We start from the raw sequence: 21,062 nt of genomic DNA, 5'->3' as shown, positions 1-21,062 counted from the left end.
AGTGGACTCTGGAGTCACTGGAGAAACTTAAGTTCAAATCTCACATCTGACATTAGCTGGGGAATAATGGGCAAAATTTACCTTCTGTCATCTTCAGTGTCCACATCTGGAAAATAGGGATAATAATACCTGAGGTCCTTACCTCATAGGGCTGCCATGAAGTTCAAATGAGACGATAATAACAGCTAGCATTCATGCAGTACCTACTATGTGCCAGGCACTGTAACAAGTGCCTTACATTATCTCATTTGATCCTCACAACAGCCTTTGGAGATAGGTGCTATTATTATCTCCATTTTATGGATGAGGAAACTGATGCTGAGAGAGACTAAGTGACTTGTCTAGGGTCATCACACCATGTCCAGTACTCTTACCCACAACACCACCAAGTCACTTTGCAAACTTCAAAGAGCTTTCTAAATGCAATTATAATTCTTCTAGAATAATATGTTTTATGAACCTGTGTTATCCTTGGACGTATAACAAAGAGATGCATTTTTTAGTTATTAGCAAACATGGTGAAGTGTCTTTAATCAGTTTATTTGTAAATACATTTGACTATAACAAGATTTAGGCAAAATGGGTGGAAGAGACATCATCCCTGTCTTCTGCGTGCTTGCACTCTAATTAAATGGAAGGCTTTCAGAAAGAATGATAAAACAGAGAGCTACCAACAATCATTCACAAAGAGTAACAATGCAATTTCATCACATATATTTCTACCCATAGTATATATTTTTGGACTTCAGGTTTCATTTTATATATATACTATACTAAAACAGCTAGATAAAAAGGCCCCACTCTGAGGCCTGGCTGTGGCACGGAGATACCAATGGGTTTTTGCAAGTTATGCCAGAAGATCACAAGCTTTGACAGGTGCCAACCACACCGGACAGGCATCAGATGCAGGCTTGGTAATGGGTTGTGTCTGTGGTCCAAAGCACCTTTCCAGCTCTAAGCCTATGATGCCATCACCAGCCTAACTATGTTTAAATTCATCACAAGATTGGCTGCAGGATGATTAATTCTTCCAACACAGCTAATCTCAAAGACCATCTGCTAAGTTATGGAAGGTGTGATTGGTACAGTGGGTGTCCACACAATTCTCAAAGTACTGAAGTGTTTATAAAAGGCATTAAAAGATATTGATACACTTGGGAAGAATGAAGCTAATAAACTATAATATGGATAATTCAAACAGGCAATATTTCAAGCTAAGGGATTCTAATACTCATGAATGGGGTGGAATAAATCAAAATTATGTCTATGACATAATTTAAATAAGGAAGGTTTCATGAAAGAGGTGTAAACCTTAGGAAGGACTTGAGAAAGAGGAGTATTAAAGGCAGATTTTGAGGGAATAAATATTAAACACAAACAGCAACATTTGAAAAGTTGTAAAACAGGGGTAGCAGATATGTATAGCAGAAATTCATTAGCATGATTAAACCAAAAATCAGATCCAGGAAGAAGGGAGAAATGAAGAAGACTAACATACATGTAAATTCTGAGATGGTGTGACATAATGTAGATAAAGTGCTAGGTTCAGGGCTGGAAAGACCTAAGTTCAAACCCTGCCACACATGCTGTATGACCTCGGGCAAGTCATTTAACTTCTCTCAAATTGAAGCTCCATATATATAAACAAAATGGGAATAGATAATAATAGCCCATATCTCATAGGGTTATTGTGAGAATCAAATGAGATAATATGTAAAGAGCTTCAAACAAACCTTTAAATAAGCTAAATAAGAAGCTATTATTATTATTGTAATCTAACAAGTTAAAATACCATGAGGGCTTTTTTTGTTTTTACTCTGTCTTAGCTCTGGCTTACAAAAATCCTTCATCTGCTACTAAATTTTGGCTAGGACTTTTCAGCTCTGTAACCACATCTTTTGTTTGTAAGTGTGTATATAAATGTTCTCTGTGGGTACAAAGGCAAAGAAGCCAGAGAGTGATTTTGGAATGGTTTCTTCCACAAAGGATGGTCTTGTCTTGGGGACCATGCTCCACTGATGCAAAATGTAATAGGGAGAAAGCTGCGATAGGACTCTGGCTTTTCTCCCTACTGGTCTAATAAAACTAATTTGTCCAAGATCACAAATGACATCTCTCAAAAAAAACACCTAAATCTTTTTACTGATAACTTTTGTATTTAGAGCAGAGTCATTATACACAAATCTGTCTCCCCACACCCCACACACACACACGCGCACACACACACACACACACACACACACACACACACACTGAACCTTCCCATGTGTCAAAGAAAAGTAATCAGGGAAAGCATCTGATACAGTGATCAAACCTGACAATGCATATAAAGTATCATGTCCTTCTAGTCCCTCACCTCTATGCCCTGAGGGGTGAAGTGTGTTTCATTATGTCTACTCTAGGCCCTTTACTGATTTTTCAGTTGCTTAGAGTTCAACCTCCTTTTGGTGATCTTTTCATTTACATGGTTGCAGTTACTGCATATATCATTTCTTTGGTTCTACTTCTATTATTCTGCATCCGTTCATGCAATCATCCATTTTTCTCTAAATTCCTCATATTTCACATTTCTAACTCTACATTAAAATCCCATTACATTCATATGCCATAGCCTCTTCAGCCATCTTAAGATCAATAAGCCCTCACTTTTAACTAGTTCTTTGTTACCACAGAGTATGGTTATGAACATTTTAGTATATAACGGATCTTTGTCTTTGTCTTTGACTTCTTTGGAGGTATTTTCAATAGGAGGATCACTTGGTCAAAGGGACTAGACAGTTACGAATGATCTATTAATTGCTAATTCCAATCCTTTTCTTAGTTCTCATCATCCTCCTTGGATTTTCTTCAACATTTCCCAGTATTTATTAACCATCTCCTCTTATACACCCTCTCTCTGTCCTTCCTTGGTAATAGAAGAGTTTTCCCTTGGCTCTCCTCCTATCTAGTGACCAATCACATCTCTTGCTGGTTCATCTTCCTCCTTCTACCCCCTAAGTGTGGGTGTCCCCTTACTACAATGTTCTCCTCTAGGTTCTCTAGGCCTCATATAACATGTCCCAAATGGAAGCCATCATCCTCCCTCTACATTTACTCTCTACCTTCTAAATACCCTATTTTGTTGAGGGCACCATCTTGTTCCCAGTCACCCAGGTTGAAAACACTGGTGTCATTTTAAATGTGCAAAGTGAGGGAGTTAGAAAAATAGAAAATGATATCAATATTTTCAATTTACTTGCCAAATGTCAGAAGTTTGATCACTATAATATCATTTGCTACCATTGCCTAAGCAAAAATTCTTACTACCTATCACAGGGCTATTTTAACAGCTTCATATTTCTTTTTCTCTCCTTCATTCTCATCACTGGCCAATACATTCTTCATAGAGCGAGCTACCAAAATCATTTTCATACAGAACAAGTCTGCCAAAATAATTTCCCCCCTTAAAATGCTCCATTATGGTTACCAGGATAAAATACAAACTCCTCAGCCTAGCACTTAAAGTTCTCCTCAATATGGTTTCAATCAGTCTTTCCAGACTTAATGAAAATGAATCAGAAGGGAAAACACCTTGTTTTCGCTAAAGCATTGAGCAAGAGAAGGCAAAAAGCATCCCATGTACCTCCAGACCTAAAGAAGTATACTTAGTGCAAACTTGTTCAAGTGGTCTTAGTCTGAGGCAAGGTCTTGGAGGGGACAGAATGGAAGAAATATCAAAACTTGGATGTGGTATTTTAGCTATAATGATTATTTCTTGAAATAAACATGTTATTAGTCTGGGACTTCAAAATCTCTTTATTAAGTGGCAGAAAGAGCTTAATAAGTGACTACTGATTGATTACATAGAAAAAGTGAAGAAAAAATGAGATTATATAGAAAAAAGGTAGAAAGCATCAGAGACAAATGAAATGAACAGAATCATAGTAACAGATTTGACTTTCAGCAGAACACTGTTTGGGGTTATGATTTCTATTTACACTAACATACATGGAATCAAATAATCTCAGCGTTGGGACCTCAGTGACAGTTAGTCTAACCAATGCCTCTATGACATTCTTGACAAGTGGTCAAGACTGGGAGATGTCCCTTCCTTAGGGATATCTCCTAAGCTCCCTTAGGAGCTATCAGCTCTGAAGACAGCCTAATGTACTTGTGGATAGTACTAATCATTAGGAAGTTTCTCCTTCTTCTGAGTCTAAATCCGCCCCTCTCCAACTTCTACTCTTTATTATTCTTTGTTCTCTCTTCTAGGGCCAAGCAAAACAGGCCAAATATCCCTATCCCAGGACAGACCTTTAAGTACTTGAAGGCAGTGATCATGCCTCTCCCACAAGTCTCCACTTTTCCAAGCTAAACACAATCATAGCCCATCTTCCAACTCATCCTTCTATGGCATGACCTTAGGGCTCCCTACCATGCTTGCGCCTCTCTTCCAACTCAAAAGTGGACTCAGGACTCCAGATGTAGTATGACTGGGGCAGGGTCCAGTAGGATACAGGGTCTATCACTGCCATTGTTCTGGACACAGAGATTCTCTTTATGAGGGGCTGCAATATCACACTGATGTCACAGTCCACCAAATCCTAGGACTTTTTTCAAACTATCTAGCTATGCTTCCTTAAACTTATACTAGGTAAAGCGGATTTTTTGAACATGCTTCACATCTCTTCCTCTTAAGTTTCATCTTATTAGACTGGGGTCAATGTTGTTTGGCAAACACAGCTTCCTGTGTCTGAGATTTTCTCCTCCCCTGCAGTTGCCTGCTGAATTCCTACTCCTAATTTAAAGTTCCTCTCATCCAGGACTCCTTCTTTAACTTTCTCCTCTGTCCAAGATCGAAATGATCTCTTCTATCCCCCCCTTTAGCCCTTATAAAGCACTTTGCTTACTTTTTTGCATTTAACACATATTATTTTGTACTTAAATATTTGTAAAACACAAGTGAGAAAGGGGTCATTGGGCCTCTGCTTAAAGACTTCCCAGGAGGGGAAACCCATTACCCCCTGAGAAAACTCATTCCACTTCCAAGTGACTCTAATTATTAGGAAGTTTTTCCTTCTATTGAGTCTAAATGTGCCTCTCTGAAATTTCTATAATTATTCTTGGTTACTGCCCTGTAAGGCCAAGCAGAACAACGGAATCCCTCTTTTGCATCATTTCACAAACTTAGAACTGAAAAGGTCTCAATGTAGCCCAAATCCTAGATTGTACAGATAAGGAATGAAAGCCAAAGAGGTAAAGGGAGTTGCTTTCAGTGAACCAGGTATTGTATCTCCTCTGAGTGTTCTCCAGCCTAACCATCTCCTGTTCCTTCCCGTGTTATTGACATGGCATGGACTTAAGGTGCTTTGCCATCTTGGCTCTCCTCCAGATTGTAGATCAGACAGCTAAAGCTACAAGGGGCTTTTGAAACCAACTAATAAACTCCTCCATTTTATAAATAAGGCCTAGAGAGGTCACACAGGGGCAGAGTGGGGATCTGAACCCAGTCCTCTGACTCCAAATGCAGCATACTTTTCTTCTTTCTTTCTCTCTTTCTTTCTTTCTTTCTTTCTTTCTTTCTTTCTTTCTTTCTTTCTTTCTTTCTTTCTTTCTCTCTTTCTTCTTTCTTCTTTCTCTCTTTCTTTCTTTCTTTTTCTTTCTTTCTTTCTTTCTTTTTTCTGGTTTTAGGCAATGGGGTTAAGTGATTTGCCCAGGGTCACACAGCTAGTAAGCGTTATGTGTCTGAGGCTGGATTTGAACTCAGGTCCTCCTGAATCCAAGACCGGTGATCTATCCACTGCACCACCTATGCTGCCCATGCAGCATACTTCTCACAGCCCCAGACTGCTTCCTCAATGTGGAGGCTAAATTCACAAACAGAAGCACTATTACAAACATCTGTTTAACAAAAGCTGGCTGAATAAGTGAATCTTTTACAGAAAATGGAAATCATTCAAGCTTGGTGAACTGTTGAGTGCCTGATACTATAGATTAACCAAATAAGATGAGGTTTTAAAGTCATATAAATATGCCAATGTTTAGCTTGGAAAGTCTTGAATATGTCATTTAATATCAAGATGAACTTCCTAAAAAAATACACACTCTAAGAGGTGATGTAATGGGTCTAGAGCCAAAAGATATAGGTTCAAATCATACCTCTAATACTTATCACCTGTGTGACCTCCTTAGGATTCGGTTCACTTTCAATTATAAAAAGAAGGAATTGGAATAGAAGGTCTCCAAGGTTCCTCCAGCTCAGAATGTAGGATTCTACATAATGAAGATACATTCATGATACCAAACAGCAGAATGCTCCTATTTAGTTAACAAGATCCGACGTGCATGGCCCTAACTTAATTTATCACCCTCTCCTCTTAGGGTGGGTACCTTACCAGAAGCACTAGTGGATTAGAAAGAGCAATGGAGTTCTGGAGACATCTTACCAGCCCCAAAGAGACCTCCAAGAAGAGGATACATACATTCAGTCTTATTGAAAGACAGGAACTGAAAAACTGCCCAATATGGCAAGATAAAGGCATTCCAGTGTGTCAGTGAAAGTCAGCCCAGCAGGACTGAAATTTCAACAAGCATGGCATTGTATGGCTACCTGAATAGCATACCAACTAGAGTCTCCTATTCTTAGAGAGTAACAGAGGCAAATTTTAGAGGTAAACAATTAACAGGCAGAACCCAAGCCCCTCTCCAGTTTGGGAAAAGCAGCTGATGCTTCATTTTCAGACAAATACTCAAGAGCAGACCTACTCTGACTTAGGAGACCAAGCAGGCAAATGACCAGTGATGCAGAGAAAATGAATCATGACAACCGTTAGAAGATTTAATGACAAAGGCTTTGGGGTGGCAGAAGAAAGAAAGGGTTGATAAGAGAGCAGCCTGTCTCCTCTCAGGTTTAAAAAACCAAAAAGTTGGGGCAGCTAGGTGGTGCAGTGGATAGAGCTCTGGCCTTGAGTCAGGAGGACCTGAGTTCAAATCCGGCCTCAGACACTTAATAGCTGTATGACCCTGGGCAAGTCACTTAACCAAGATGCAAAGTCATAGAAAACCACAGAATTTCAGAGCTATAGAAGCTAGTGCCAACCTGGAATTCTAAGGATCTGAGTTCAAATCCTACCTCTGACAGAAACTAGCTCTGTGACTCTGAATGAGACATTTGAATTCTCAGTAGCCCAGTTCACATTCTAAGAATCAATATCAGGGGCAGCTAGGTGGCACAGTGGATAGAGCACCGGCCCTGAAGTCAGGAGGACCTGAGTTCAAATCTGGCCTCAGACCAAATACTTGACACTTACTAGCTGTGTGACTCTGGGCAAGTCACTTAACCCCAATTGCCTTAAAAAAAATCAATATCTCTGAAGAGAGTCATTCATACTGATAATGATTTCATTCCATGAAATCACAAAAAAAGAGATCAAATCAATCCCCTCATTCTATAGATGAGGAAACAAAGGCTTAGTGTGGCCAAGTGATCTGTCCAAAGTCACACAGCCAGTTAATGGCAGAGCTAAGATTAAAACTAGTCTTCCATCCCTGAATGCTGGGCTCTATCTACCAAGATCCCTACTGCCCTTCAAATGGTATACTAACAGAATAATTATTTGTATTAATTAATTTATTAATTACATTAACTAGTTTGCAAACAGGTTTGCAAAGCACTTTATAGACATTATCTCATTTAATCCTCACATTATTGTGAGGTAAGTGCTTTATTATTCCCATTTAGTGAAAGAATAAACTGCAGCTCAGATGGGGTTAGAGTGTCATGCTGAGCCTCCTATGAACCGTAGTTTAAAAGGGCCAAGGTCTCCCACCACATCCATGGCCATCTCCAGCTGTCTTGATCTATACGCTGCCACTGGACCCCAATGACTCTGGAGGACGGAGTGAGGCTGATGACTCTGCACTGCTCTGCCTCACGTAAAGCCAACTCATTTGCTGGTCAAGACATCACCCTGCTGATGTCATGGGTCTTCTTCGAGAACGAAGGACGAACAACAATCTGTGAGCCTCCTCCACTTAATGTCAATGACTCTAAGTTCAGTTCCTAGACAGACTAACTAACATAAGACTGCAAAGTGCCGACTGGATAGGTACAGCTGCTGTTAGCACTTCTACCAAAGGGGTATGTATTTCTAGACATATAAATTAACCAGTTAAGACAGCTCTTTCGATAAAAGGAACTAAAATCCCTGCTGTTAGTCTGACAGTGCAATATGAATGAACTGGACCATAAACCTAATTCAGCAAAACATTGAGAGCCTAAATCTACAGATCCGCCAAATAAAATGAGGTTTCAAAGATTCATATTTGAATTATAAATAAAAATGTGCCAGTATTTAGCTTGTACAGTCTTGAGTTTTGACTATATTATCTAATATCAATATGGACTTTCTTAAAAAAGTGAAACATCAGGAGGTGATATAATATACTGGAATGAACTTTAAAAAACAACAACAAAATAACTTTTTCAAAGGACATTAGAAAATCAGTCAAATCCTCATTATTCCTTGCCCTAGTTGACCAGAAGATTGAAGATGTGGAGCTAAGAAGATCCAAATCCAGAAACGCAGACAGAATCCCAACGTGACCTAATTTAACAGACTTAGAGAGAAAGCTATCATGTGGCAAAGGGGGGAATGGCCGGGATGTTGATATTTTGTTTATTCAAACGTAATTTGCCAAAATGAAGCAGGCACAGTCTGTTTGCAAGGAACTTAATTATGTGAGATGTTTTACAATTCCGCCCCCAAAAGCTTTATTTACAACTTATTTTCATTTCTCCAAATCTGCCAAGACTTCACCAGGCATCGTTTTCTTGCCAGACAACAACTTTAATGGGGTGTGAAGGGGGGGAAATAAAGTCAAGTCGTGGGAAAATTCTCCTGGGTAGCTCCGTTCTTTTCCCAAAGTGCAAGAAAACACGAGCTATAACCTTAATTCACTTAGAGTCTGTCACTTAAATAACTGGCATTTACAAATTCTTTTAAAGGTTACAAGGCATTTTACACAGACGTTCTCACTTGAGTCTCACGACCATAACCGCCTCATGGACAAGAAACCAAGATCCAGAGGAGTAAGTGGCCCATGGTCACCCAGCTAATCAGCATCAGATTCAGGCCATGGATGGCCAACTCTCAGACCCCAGGCCTAGCACATTCAGTATACAAATGACTCCACCAGGGCCCCACCCCCCATCTAAGGTCTCACCACAATACCAGCAAGTCCTCATTCTTTGAGATTAATGGCGACGCTACAGCAATGCCTCATAATTTTTCTCACAATAAATTCTTTGTCTCCTTGTCTTATGTTCTTTATCTTAACTATATTCTTATCTAAAGGTCATGAAGGAAAACTGTGTACCTCACCAGCAAGGGACTTTTAATTATGAACTTGAGCTTCCTCATTTGTAAAAATCAGCCTAATACCCTCTGCCCATCTCCCAGGATTGTTGGAATTATCAAATGAAACAACACATGCAAAAGCATTTTGCAAATTAAATTGCTATAGACTTTTAAGGTCCCCTGTACCCCATAAATATAATTTTGAAAAGAAATCTTATACCTAAGTCAGCAAGATTCAGTTCAATACAATGAAGTCAATGTTTATTAAGTACCTAAAGAGCAAAAAGCATCGTACGGGACCCTGGAGCTGGCCGCTTGCACCACAATAGCAAAAAAGTCTTTTGAGAATGCAAGGAATAGTGTTTAAATTTAGGCACTGAGGTCCAGTAAAATGCAATGCAAACATGTCAAAATCAGTGCTATTTACAATGTCTGCTTTAGAATATAACAGGCACTACTGACTGTAACTCTGTGATATGCTTTCCTCCTGTATCTCTGGGAAGTTAGGTGGTGCCACAGTGCATAGAGCACTGGGCTTGAAGTCATTGGTCTTAGACACTTACCAGCTTTGTGACCCTGGGCGAGTCACTTAAGCCTCTTTGCCTCAGTTTCCTCATCTATAAGATGAGATGGAGAAGGAAATGGCAAACCACTCCAGTATCTCTGCCAAGAAAACCTCAAACGAGGTCATGAAGAATCATAGGTGACTGAAACAAGTAAACAGCAAGAAGTATTCTCCTTACATCTCTTCTCCACTGAATCTTTTGCACACCTACGGCCACCCCCAGTTTAGCTCCTCTCATCACCTCTCACTGGCTATTACAGGAACTTCCTTTTAAAAGGTCTCACTTCATCCAGTCTCTCCCTCTCCAATGTATTCACTACAAGAGGCAAACGGACCTTCTAAAGCACAGGTCTGACCTTGTCCCTCCCTCTACTCAAGAAGATCCAATGGCTCCCTCTTGCCCCTAGAATAAAACACCAACTCTTGTTTGGCTGTTAAAGCCCTTCAGTATCTGGCTCCAAGCTTTCTTTCTAGCCTTCTGTATTACTCCCCCACTTAACGCACTCTAAATTCCTGCCAAGTTGGCCTTCCTTGTAAACATCCTTTCCTCCTCTTCTTCCAGGCCTGCAAGGACACTGACTTTCTTCCTCACCTCTGCTTCATGGAATCTCTGGCTTCCTCAGATCTCAGCTCAAGTTCTGTCTACTAGATCCTTCCACTGCAAAACCTCACCCCACCCCCACCCCCAGTCACCCTGCCCCTCATGGAAATAACTTTGTATTTCCTTTTCTGTGCATATGATAAATGCTTACCATCTGACTATCTCCCCTCATAAGAATGCTCTGTTCAGAGCAAGGATGCTTTCTCTCTCTCTTTTAAATCAAGGTAACAAGGAACATGATACCTGGCACAGAGTAGTAGTTCATAGATGCTTCCTGAATGAATGGAAGGCACTTTCATTCCAAGAAATTAAAAAGGGGTTACAACATTATTTGGAATCTCTAGCATCTCATCAGGAGCTGCCTCCCCCGTGAGGCTCTCTTCATCCCTCCAGGTGGCAGTGCTTCGTACCCCATGAAGTTATTCACTATTATTCTGTATGTAGTTTTATTTGCTTGTTTGTAGACATTCTCTCTCTCTCCCAATACACTGTTAGCTTCTTGAAGGCAGGAGCTGTTTGTTTTTGTATTTTTAATCCCAGCAAGGTGCTTTATGAATACCTGTTGAAATGCATTTCGTTTCTTCTTGGAATCTCTATCAAAGGGGTAGAGGAGCAGGTTACCATGTCCCCGTCCATTTTGCAATCCACAAAGTGACTGACCAAAGGTCCTGCTCTAGACCTCTGATCCCAGGACTCTTGACTCTCTCTAGCAGAGGCCTGAGCAGTACCTGGCTACTGTGCCCTTGACTCTGGTGTATGCCTCCTTTCCAACATGCCAGACCGAGGACCCGCAGCCTTGAGGTCACATGTGGCTTTCCACTGCTGTGCCAGACATTCTCAAACTTCACCTGCATCACATGCCTAACTGTGCCTGGAATGCCCCTCCAAAGGGCCGCCTTCCTCTCGTCATTGCCAACAAGCTCTGTGTTACTCCCTGGCTCTGGTCTCACTTAACACAGGCAGGAGAGTCAGAAGGTTGGCAGGGATGTGCAAAAAGAGAACTTGGGGGGAAAGGACAGCTCACTCACATTTTGCCCCCTCACTGCCAAACTGTGTTTTTGAGGTTCACATTTTTTAGCATCTATAAACACACCTTAGACAGCTCATTTTCTCAGTGGATAGAATGCTGGGCCTGGAGTCAGGAAGACCCGAGTTCAAATCTGGCCTCAGACACTCACTAGCTGTGTGACCCTGGGCAAGTCACTTCACCCTGTTTGCCTCAGTTTCCTCACATGTAAAATGAGCTGCTTGAGAAGGAAATGGCAAAGCCATCCAGCATATCTCTGCCAAGAAAACCTCGTGGACGGTATTGGTGTGCTATGGGCCATGGGGTCAGGAAGAATTGGACACGACTGAACACCAACAAAAAACCCCCCAACAACTTAAGGACTCCCTCTGAAACTTCCAGAAAACAAAACACAACTGAAAATCAACATCATCTAAAAGCAACTTTTGGCTATCTGCTTCAATCTGCAACCCCGCCTTCCCCCCGAGCTAAAAGGCAATAAGAATGACACCTCAGTTTCCCACTGCCCTAGCTTTACCTCTGAGTAACCAGAGTATAGTCCATCATCACCAAAAACATCAGTAGGCCTCAATTTGCCTTAGGGAGAAAAGAAGGAAACAAGCATTTATTAAGCACCTACTATGTGCCAGGCACTGTGCTGAGCACTGTGTGAATATTATCTCATTTGATCCTCACAACAACCCTGGCAGAGAGGGGCTATTAGTATCATCCCCATTTTGCAGGTGAGGCAACCGAGGTAAACAGAAATCAAGCACCTTGCCCAGGGCTACACAGCTACTACAAGTGTCTGAAGCTGGATATGAACTTGAGTCTTTTAGGCCCACTGCATTTTGATGAGCGCTATCCTTTAGAAATTTGGTAACAGAAAACAGACGAGGCAAAGCATAAGGTTTCAAAAAGCACACAAATGAACAAAGGGGACAAACAGAGGGATTAAGAGAACATTTTCTAAAGGTCCAGGACCCACAGGAAAGGCGAGTAGAGGGAGACATGGGATGGCTGCGGGCCAGGACCTGACTGGATGTGTATCCCCGATGCCTGGCCCAGCACCAGGCAGAGAGGAAGCACTCAATAAACACTAATTAATTAATATTCATTCACAACCAATTTAGAATAAACGGAAGCTTTAAAAGAATCATTCAGAAAAATCAGGAGATGCGTGCTTAAGTGCTCATTGATGACGGTTAAAGTTCAAATCCAGACCTTCCACTGATGTAGCATTCTGTTCTGAACCTCCAGCCGACTGAAATAAAAGTTCTGACCTGAGAGCAGCCATCCAGACGCACATTCGGTGCTTCAGGCAAACCAAGGGCCAAGCACATACTAGAACAACTTGTGAGTAAATGACAAGAACAAATGAGGGTAAAAGTAATTCACAAAATTCTTATGGATTTCCTCTTAAAAAGACTCTTGAAGAAACACTCTCCCCCTGTTCTTCTCTGCACCATCTATTTTCTAAACCAGATGTTCTAAGTTATTCTAGATCCCTATTTTGTTTTCTTTGAAGAAAAAGGTGATGTAAAAAATAGATTCAATTTTCCCAGGTGATGACAACCTAATACTTACCTAAGTCAAGAATTTATGGAAATGCAAAAAAAAAAAATTTCAAAATGATTTTTATTAATATGACTGTATTTTCAGCCTTAGCAGCTAAATGGAGACATTGCAAAAAAAAAAAAAAAAGACAGAAATTCTTTGGCCATTCATCACATCCATTCCAAATACTAGTTTTTCTCTTTGGGGAGATGCAGAACTGCCCAAATGGCAAAGCACATTCTGGAGAGGGGGTTGCTTTTTTGATATAGGAAGAAAAACACTGCTCTGGGGATGAGAAAATCCAACTTCAAGTTACAAATAATAATAATGATTGTTGTTATTCAGTCATTTCAGTCATGTCTGACTCTCCGTGGCCCCATCTGGGGTTTTCTTGGTAGAGATACTGCAGTGATTTGCCATCTCTTTCTCCAGCTCATTTCACAGATGAGGAAACTGAGGCAAACAGAGTGAAGTGACTTGCCCAGAGTCACACAGCTAGAAAGTGCCTGAAGCTGGATTTCACTCAGGCCTTCCTGACTCTAGCACAAGGCTTTCTATCCACTGGCCACCTACCTCCCCTAATAATAATGATAGCTAGCATTTGTATAGCGCCTATCATACACCTTGCACTGTGTTAAGTAAGCATTTTACGAACATTTCTCATTCAAGACTCACAATAACCCTGGGAGGTGGTATTAATATAATCACCTCCATTTTACAGAAGTGATTGAACTCTGTGATATTGAAGGTCTCCTTCCAAATCTAAAATCCTATGATTCAGCACAGAGGTAGGAGACAAAGCCCCTCATAGTCAATTTGTTTGAAAAGAAGCCGGATTCTTAGGAATTTCTACCACCATCAATGATGAATAGTGTGTGTGTGTGTGTGTGTGTGTGTGTGTGTGTGTGTGTGTGTGTGGTATTGAAGTCACTAAACAATGAGCAATGATTGGACCTATTCGCAGGGCCAATAACAACCAGCAGTGAAGAATACTAGTTTCAATGTTAGTATCTGCTTATTTGTAGGGTGTATACAGTCAGAAAGGGAAGCCATGTTAGAAGGTTCTGGTTGTCCCATTCAAGTCAGCATTTAGGCTGTTAAGTACAGGAAGTTAGGTTCTACATAGTTATTTCTCTCACCAAGTTCCAAATTATTCAGTCATCATTGTCTGTATAGTTAAAAGACCCTCAGGACAAAGCACTGTGGGAAACAGATGCAACCCATTTTGCCAGCCAAAGGCAGCTGGGTTGCAGAGTGGAGAGCACCCTGGGCTCAGACAGGAAGACCTGAGCTCACATCTGGCCTCAGCACTTGCATTAACTGTGTGACTCTGGGCAGGTCACTTAATCTCTGCTGCCTCATTCTCCCTAACTGCAAATTGGGGATAATAATAGCACCTGACTCCTAAAGCTGTCATGAGGAGCAAATGAAATGTTTGCAAATCACTTAGCATAGTGCTTGGCACAAAGTAGGTGCTATATAAATGCTTACTTCCTTCTCAGCCACTCTTGACCTGGCTTTTTTTTTAATTTTTAAATTTTTATTTTATTTTATTTTTTTTGCTAGGCAATGGGGTTAAGTGACTAGCCCAGGGTCACACTGCTAGTAAGAGTCAAGTGTTTGAGGCCACACTTGAACTCAGGTCCTCCTCACTCCAGGGCCAGTGCTCTATCTACTGCACCACCTAGCTGCCCCTTGACCTGACTTCTCAAAGAATCTTAAGTCATCAAATTAAAAGCTAGAAGAGACCTTAGAAATTGCCTTTTTTAAAAAAAAAACCATTTTATCCCAATTTCATGTAAAAACAATTTTCAGTATTTTTTTTTTAAATTTTGAGTTCTAAATTCTCTCCCCATAGCTCTGAGATGGCAAGTAATTTGATTTAGGTTATACATGTGTAATCATGCAAAACATATTTCCACACTTAGATGGTATCTAGAAGCAGTATGGTGTGGTGAAAGAACTCTGGACTTGCAGTCAGAAAAGATCTGGGTTCCAATCCTACCTGAAACCTACTGGCTGACTAACCACCCAGCTGTGTGACCATGGGCAAGATATACTTCTCTGAGAACTTGGTTTCCTCAACTGCGAAATGGTGATCATGAAAAAATACACAGAGAAAGAGGAAGTGCCTCCTATGTGTCAGGCATGGTGCTAAGCTCTGGGGATGCAAAAAGAGACAAAAGACAGTCCCTGCCCTCAAAGAGCTTACAGTCTAATGGAAGAGACAACATGTAAACAAATATATACAAAGCCAGATATATACAGGATAAATAGGAAATAATTAACAAAGAGAAGACATTGCAATGGAGAGAGATTGGGGAAAACTTCCTGTAAGAGGTGGGATTTTGTTGTCTTTCATTTTCAAAGAGGACCAGTGACATCACAGGGTGATACCTTGATTCATCTGTAAATTGGATTTAAGTGAGGTAGAATTGCACAAAGCCCTCAGCCTCACTCTCTCTTTCAGAGTCCTGGAAGTCCAATGGCAAGACAAAAGTCAGGATCACTAGTGATAGCCAGGGATGCAGTGGATGACCTCGGATTCTTCAATGTATCACCAAATTCTAAGCATTCCACAGCGCCTGCTTCAGCTGCCTTTATGGCTGTTGGAACAAACTGCTCTCACCTGCCCATTCTGCTGGGGAAGTCTTCACATGCTCGGGGTACACAATCCCCTTAACTCACCAACAGGTTCGTGGCTTAGCCCATCTGTCGAGACAGTTTACTGCACATGCCACAGGTGAGTTAAGTGCCAGGGAGACACCAAAAATGGATGAGCAGTCCTGAAAAGGTCTCAGCCCTCACACTAGAGGTACTAGTCCTCCCTGAGCACTCATATACCTCAGTGAGATTTTAGTTGGTCACTAAAGGAAGCCAGGGAGGTCAGTAGTTAAGATGGAGGAGGGAGAGAATTCCAGGCATGAGGGACAAGGCAAAAGACAGTTTCTTCAAGAAACTTACAGTTTAATGAGGAAGATAACAAGCAAACAACTAGACACAGATATAAAACTCAACATACATGTCAACAATTATTGATCTGCCCAACCTACTCTTTTTGCACCAAATAACTGAAGTCCAAAGAGTGACTTGTCCGAGGTTATCCTGCTAGATAAAGGCAAAGCTGGGATAAGGAGCTACATTAGTGGCACCCTTTGAATGTTCTTTGCTAAAACTGCATTAGATAACGGATCTCTGGATAGGAATTTCTGATGACAACCACAAGACTTTAGAATCAAAATACTGTGCTAAAACAAAATCAACTGAAGCAAATACCCACAGGCAGAACTACCTCATCAAGTCATTATTACATCCACTTTAACAGAAGGTTTAGACGAGGTGTTTGTCGAAGCCCAATTGTTTATTGAATAATAAAGAGGAGCCAGGCACTGAACTAGATACTATAACTGTGTGCCTGTCTAAAGTCATACAGCCAGTGAACTGGGGAGTTGGAACTAAAAATTTCAAGCTTATTCTACCCCAGCTTCCGTTGACTGGGTGTGGTAACCTAACACAGGGTCATCATCATACTACCCAAAAGGATAGCTGGCATTTAGATAGCCACATCCTCACTGTATAAGATGGAAAAATTAAATTCAGCTTGTTTTTCAACATAAATCCATCTGCCCATAACACATCCTCTTTGGTTTAACTTAAATACTGGGGGGTTTCAGTTGTTGCACTTGGCCGGAAAGCTGGATTTCTGCACCAGACATGAAGGCTGCAATCTGATCTTTCAGCATCAGTGGCTGCTGCCGCCGTTCCCCCCCCCCCTTCACTTCTCTCCCATCTCACAGCGGGCAGCACGCCAAGGTGACAAGATTACACCCCAGGGAAAAGCAGAAGGCAATTCGTCTCAACAAGAGGAAGCCCAGATCTCAATGCCTATGGCTGCTTTTAATTCTGGAGGGCAGAAAGAGAGAGGAAGAATAGGACAAACATCTTGCTCAAAAGGCCGCTTTCAGCCTGCCTGCCCAGAGGCCTGCTGCTGCCAGGCCTCCTAGACAGTGAGGGGCAGCCCCAGGGTCACGCTGCAGCCTCCCTCCCAGTGGGGGGGAACCAGAGGAAGGCTCTAACTCAATTCCCTGGGCCATGCTGACAGACGGATATTATCTACTGACAATCATCATAAAACACAAACTTCAGACCCATTCCAACTTACATTTAACCCACAGGACAGCTAAAGAGTTGGAGAATTATAACTGTTCCCACCTACAGCCCTATCCATAATGTTCCACAGGCTCAAAGCAATTCTCTGTGCTGTCACCCTCTGTGATAATGGAAGCCAGTAGGGAAATAGAGAAGGGGACAGAAGGGAAGGTAAAACATATCTTCATTGAGCTCCAGAACAGATCTCAATTCTTATGCCTGACTTTTCATTATGGAGGAAAAGAATAATTGTACATCTGTCTTATTCACAAACTAAGCTGGAGTTTCGGCTCCTGAATAGACCTAACACAAGCAAAGTTAATTCCTCATTTCTGTTACCCACATTCTTGTATCAAAGAAAACAAAGATAATACATCTTATTTGTTCAATTTTATTTCCCAAATAAGGGCTAAGCAATCCAAGAATTTTTATTAATCTATGAGGATCACAAGATTTCAAACCCAAAGGGTCCTTAGAACTCATCTGACAACCCTTCACCTTACAGATGATGAAGTCCCCAAGAGGGGAAAACCCAGCCAAGATCTCTTCAGAGACATTAAGCAGCAACCAACCCTCGAACCCAAGTTTTCTGCCTAAAAATCCAGTGCTCCCTTCCACCACACCACGGCAGAAGGAGCCACCTTCTTCTCTAAACACAGATGCTACCAAGTACAGAAGCTAGATTTATCATACCCCTAAAACAATAAAAACAGCAGCGACCAATCTGCCCTAGTCCTTCACACAGCAAGCTAAGCATCCATTATTTCTTGCTAGCATCATTAAACTGTCCTAAAAACTTAATTAGAAGCCATGACAGCAAATCATTAACTTAATACTTTGATAGCAAGCCATGCCATCAATCCAGGGTGTCCTGAAACCCTATCGTTCCCTGTCTCCCCACAGCCAAAATGTTCCACCTCCCTGCGTCACTGGGACTACAGACACCGGACCGAATGACGTCAAGCTTGATCTTTTTGTGGTGGCTAAGAACTGGAAATCAAAGGGAAACCGAGCAGTTGGGGAATGGCTAAACAAGCCATGGTATATGATTGTAATGCAATATTATTGTGCAATAAGAAATGACAAGCAGGATGATTTCAGAACAATCTGGAAAGACTTACATGAACTGATGCATGGTGAAGTGAACGGAACCAGGAGAGCATTGTACACAGGAACAGCAACATTGTCTGATGAAGAACTGTGAATGACTTGGCTATTCTCAGCATGACAATGACCCAAGACAGTCCCAAAGGACTCATGATGAAGCGTGCTATCCACCTCCCGAGAAAGAACTGATATTGCTTGAATACAGACTGAAACATGCTATTTTTACTTTCTTTCTTTTGTTTGAGTGTTCTCACATGAAATAATTGATATGGAAATGTTTTACATAATTGCACATGTATAACCTATATCTGACTGCTTGCTGTCTCAAGGAGGGGGTGTGGAGGGAGGGAGGGATAGAATTTGGAACTCAAAACTTTAAATAAAAATGTTAAAAAATTTAAAAAAAGAGAAGACTTCCAGCCTGAGAGTGAAGGGCTTCCTGGCCTCTTTTAAGACTTTGGAGGCTTAGTCTCCTAGAAATACAAAATGATTAAATCCAGGTTATAAACTTCAGGTGTTACTATACAGCACTTTCCAAATCTTAAACCACCATATAAATGTCAGCACTAGGCAAATGGCAGCTGGGGAGTGCAGTGGATAGAGCACTGGGGCCTGAAGTCAAGAAGACTTGAGTTCAAATGCAGCCTCAGACTCTCAGTAGCTGTGCGAGTGACCTCGGCATGTCACTTAGCCGCTGTATGCCTCAGTTTCCTCACCTGTAAAATGAGTACCTACCTCTCTGAGTTGCTGCAAGGATCAAATGAAATAATAACTGCTAATTAAGCACTTAGTTCAGTGCCCAGCACATAGTAAGTGCCACATAAATGTTGGCTCTGATTGTTATCATCTGCTAAAGCAGGATGCATGACTTTTAGTCATCAAAAACCAGACAGGGGCAAGAATCATGGAATCCTATTCCTGAAAAGGTCTCACTTCGTCTTGGGATCATAGTTTTAGAGCCAGAAAGGACCTCAATGGTCACCCAGACTAATGCCTTCACTGTATCAATCCACAGTGACTAACACCCAGAAAGGTCACAAAGAGCCAGGACTAAAACCCGGATCTCCTGACTTCTGATCTGTAAATTGTCCACCGCCTCGGTACCACCAGGAAATCAAGAGAAGCCTTGGCAATGCCCCGCAGAGACTCACCAGGGTGACAATGGCACACTCAGCAGTCAGCTGGGCAGCACTGAACAGCGTCCGAACAAACCGGTAAATCTGCTTTTGTTCTGGGTTGTGTTTGTCGTAGTCTGGTGGCACTTCGGATTTCTGCAGAAGGAAATCATTTTCAGATGACTCACCTCCGAACCGGAAGGGCAGAAAAATAATGAAGCTCTATCTCATAAAACAAGGCAGGGAAGAGGGAAAGAGATTACCGAAAGGGGGTGAAGATTTTCATCAAAAATATCTAAGAGCATCCTTCCATCTGTGTCCCTGAGGAAGAAAAAAAAGAATGTAGAATTTACCATCTATAAGAACATGTGCCATTCACAAAATTAGCAAAAATACATTTTAATTTGGATGTATTTCAGAAAGGCATTGATGAAGTGTGTGACTTGAAGGAATGCCATCAGTGACCATTCAATAATCCCTTTATGTCCATGCTACAGTGAAATCATTTTTATTTTAGAAGTCCATGCAGTAGCAATGATTCATACTTCATAAATTGTACTATGGAGAAAATCTGGGCCTTTTGTTCCCTATACATATTTTTATAAATATGTGTAGGATGTTATTGGGGGTGTGTGTGTGTATACATATGCATACATGTATGTGTGTTTATGTATACATATATACTAATGAAGTTTTCTGCTTTTATATATGTATATATATGAATATATGAGTATAATTACATTTATACGTATGTATTTGCCCATGTATATACATGTGTGAATATATGCATATGCATGCACACATGTGTGTATGCATATAGGGATATGTACACAATATACATATATCGTACTCGGTGTGTGTATATGTATGCATTTGAATACACCATAAGGAAAGAAACTCTTCCTGCAATATCTCCACTCTTTGATCTCCAGCTGTTCCTGAAAAGACACTGACTGGGGCATCAGTTAAAACCACTGCTAAGCTGTCACTGGTGGGAAAGAAATCTTAGGCTATGAACAGGAAACGCCCCCAGGGATCCATTTGTGATTTCCACATTCAATTTAGCTAGTGAAATAATTCCAACTTTAACCTTGGTCTCTTTGTATACTGAACAAGATTACATGCATGCTATTATGCTTAACTGATAAAATAGTGCCTGGATAACTTTCAAGATATTAAGCTTCTAACCAGATTAAAAAATACATATAGGAATACACCTCCCTGCCACCCCCGCCCCCATTCCCACTCTCAAATACTTCCCTACTGTTGTATTTTGGGGTGGTTTTATTTTGCAATAAAGTTGCTAGCTTCACCTTAATATTATAAAACCCCTCTCACTTTTCTGCCAATCCTATTGCCTATATGCAACTTTTATGATATTGTCCCCACTGGACTAACTGTCCCCAGGAATAATATTTTACCTATCATGTTTTCACTAATTAATTAATCTTGTTAGGTGGGATATATTTGTAGAATTCTTTAAGTTAGCACAATGGGATTTCTGTTATCTGTTCTTCCAAAACATTTTGCTAAAGAAAACCAGAGAAGGTATTCATGAGACTAAAAATTCTTTGATGGCAAGCATCATTTTGTTTCTGGCTTATATCTCTTCATTCGGATTCCT

General features: G+C 41.0%; 1 protein-coding gene across 12 annotated transcripts in view; it reads right to left on the bottom strand.

Annotated features, from left to right (window-relative positions):
* Nucleotides 1-21,062, bottom strand: part of CCNY (cyclin Y) — a 286,765-nt gene that overhangs the window by 20,894 nt on the left and 244,809 nt on the right. For all 12 annotated transcript variants that reach the window (XM_020990387.2, XM_078152440.1, XM_078152424.1 and 9 more), the window contains 2 exons: nt 19,702-19,759; nt 19,475-19,594 (listed from right to left, as the gene is read on the bottom strand). In XM_020990387.2, coding sequence (XP_020846046.1) covers nt 19,475-19,594; nt 19,702-19,759 — 178 coding nt within the window. The remainder of the gene's footprint in view (nt 1-19,474; nt 19,595-19,701; nt 19,760-21,062) is intronic.

This window comes from Phascolarctos cinereus, unplaced genomic scaffold (assembly GCF_003287225.1).
Source record: "Phascolarctos cinereus isolate Bilbo 61053 unplaced genomic scaffold, phaCin_HiC Scaffold_1;HRSCAF=81, whole genome shotgun sequence".
NCBI lineage: Eukaryota > Metazoa > Chordata > Mammalia > Diprotodontia > Phascolarctidae > Phascolarctos > Phascolarctos cinereus.
The sequence above is the reverse complement of the archived record's forward strand: the minus strand, read 5'-3'. Positions and strand labels throughout refer to the sequence as shown.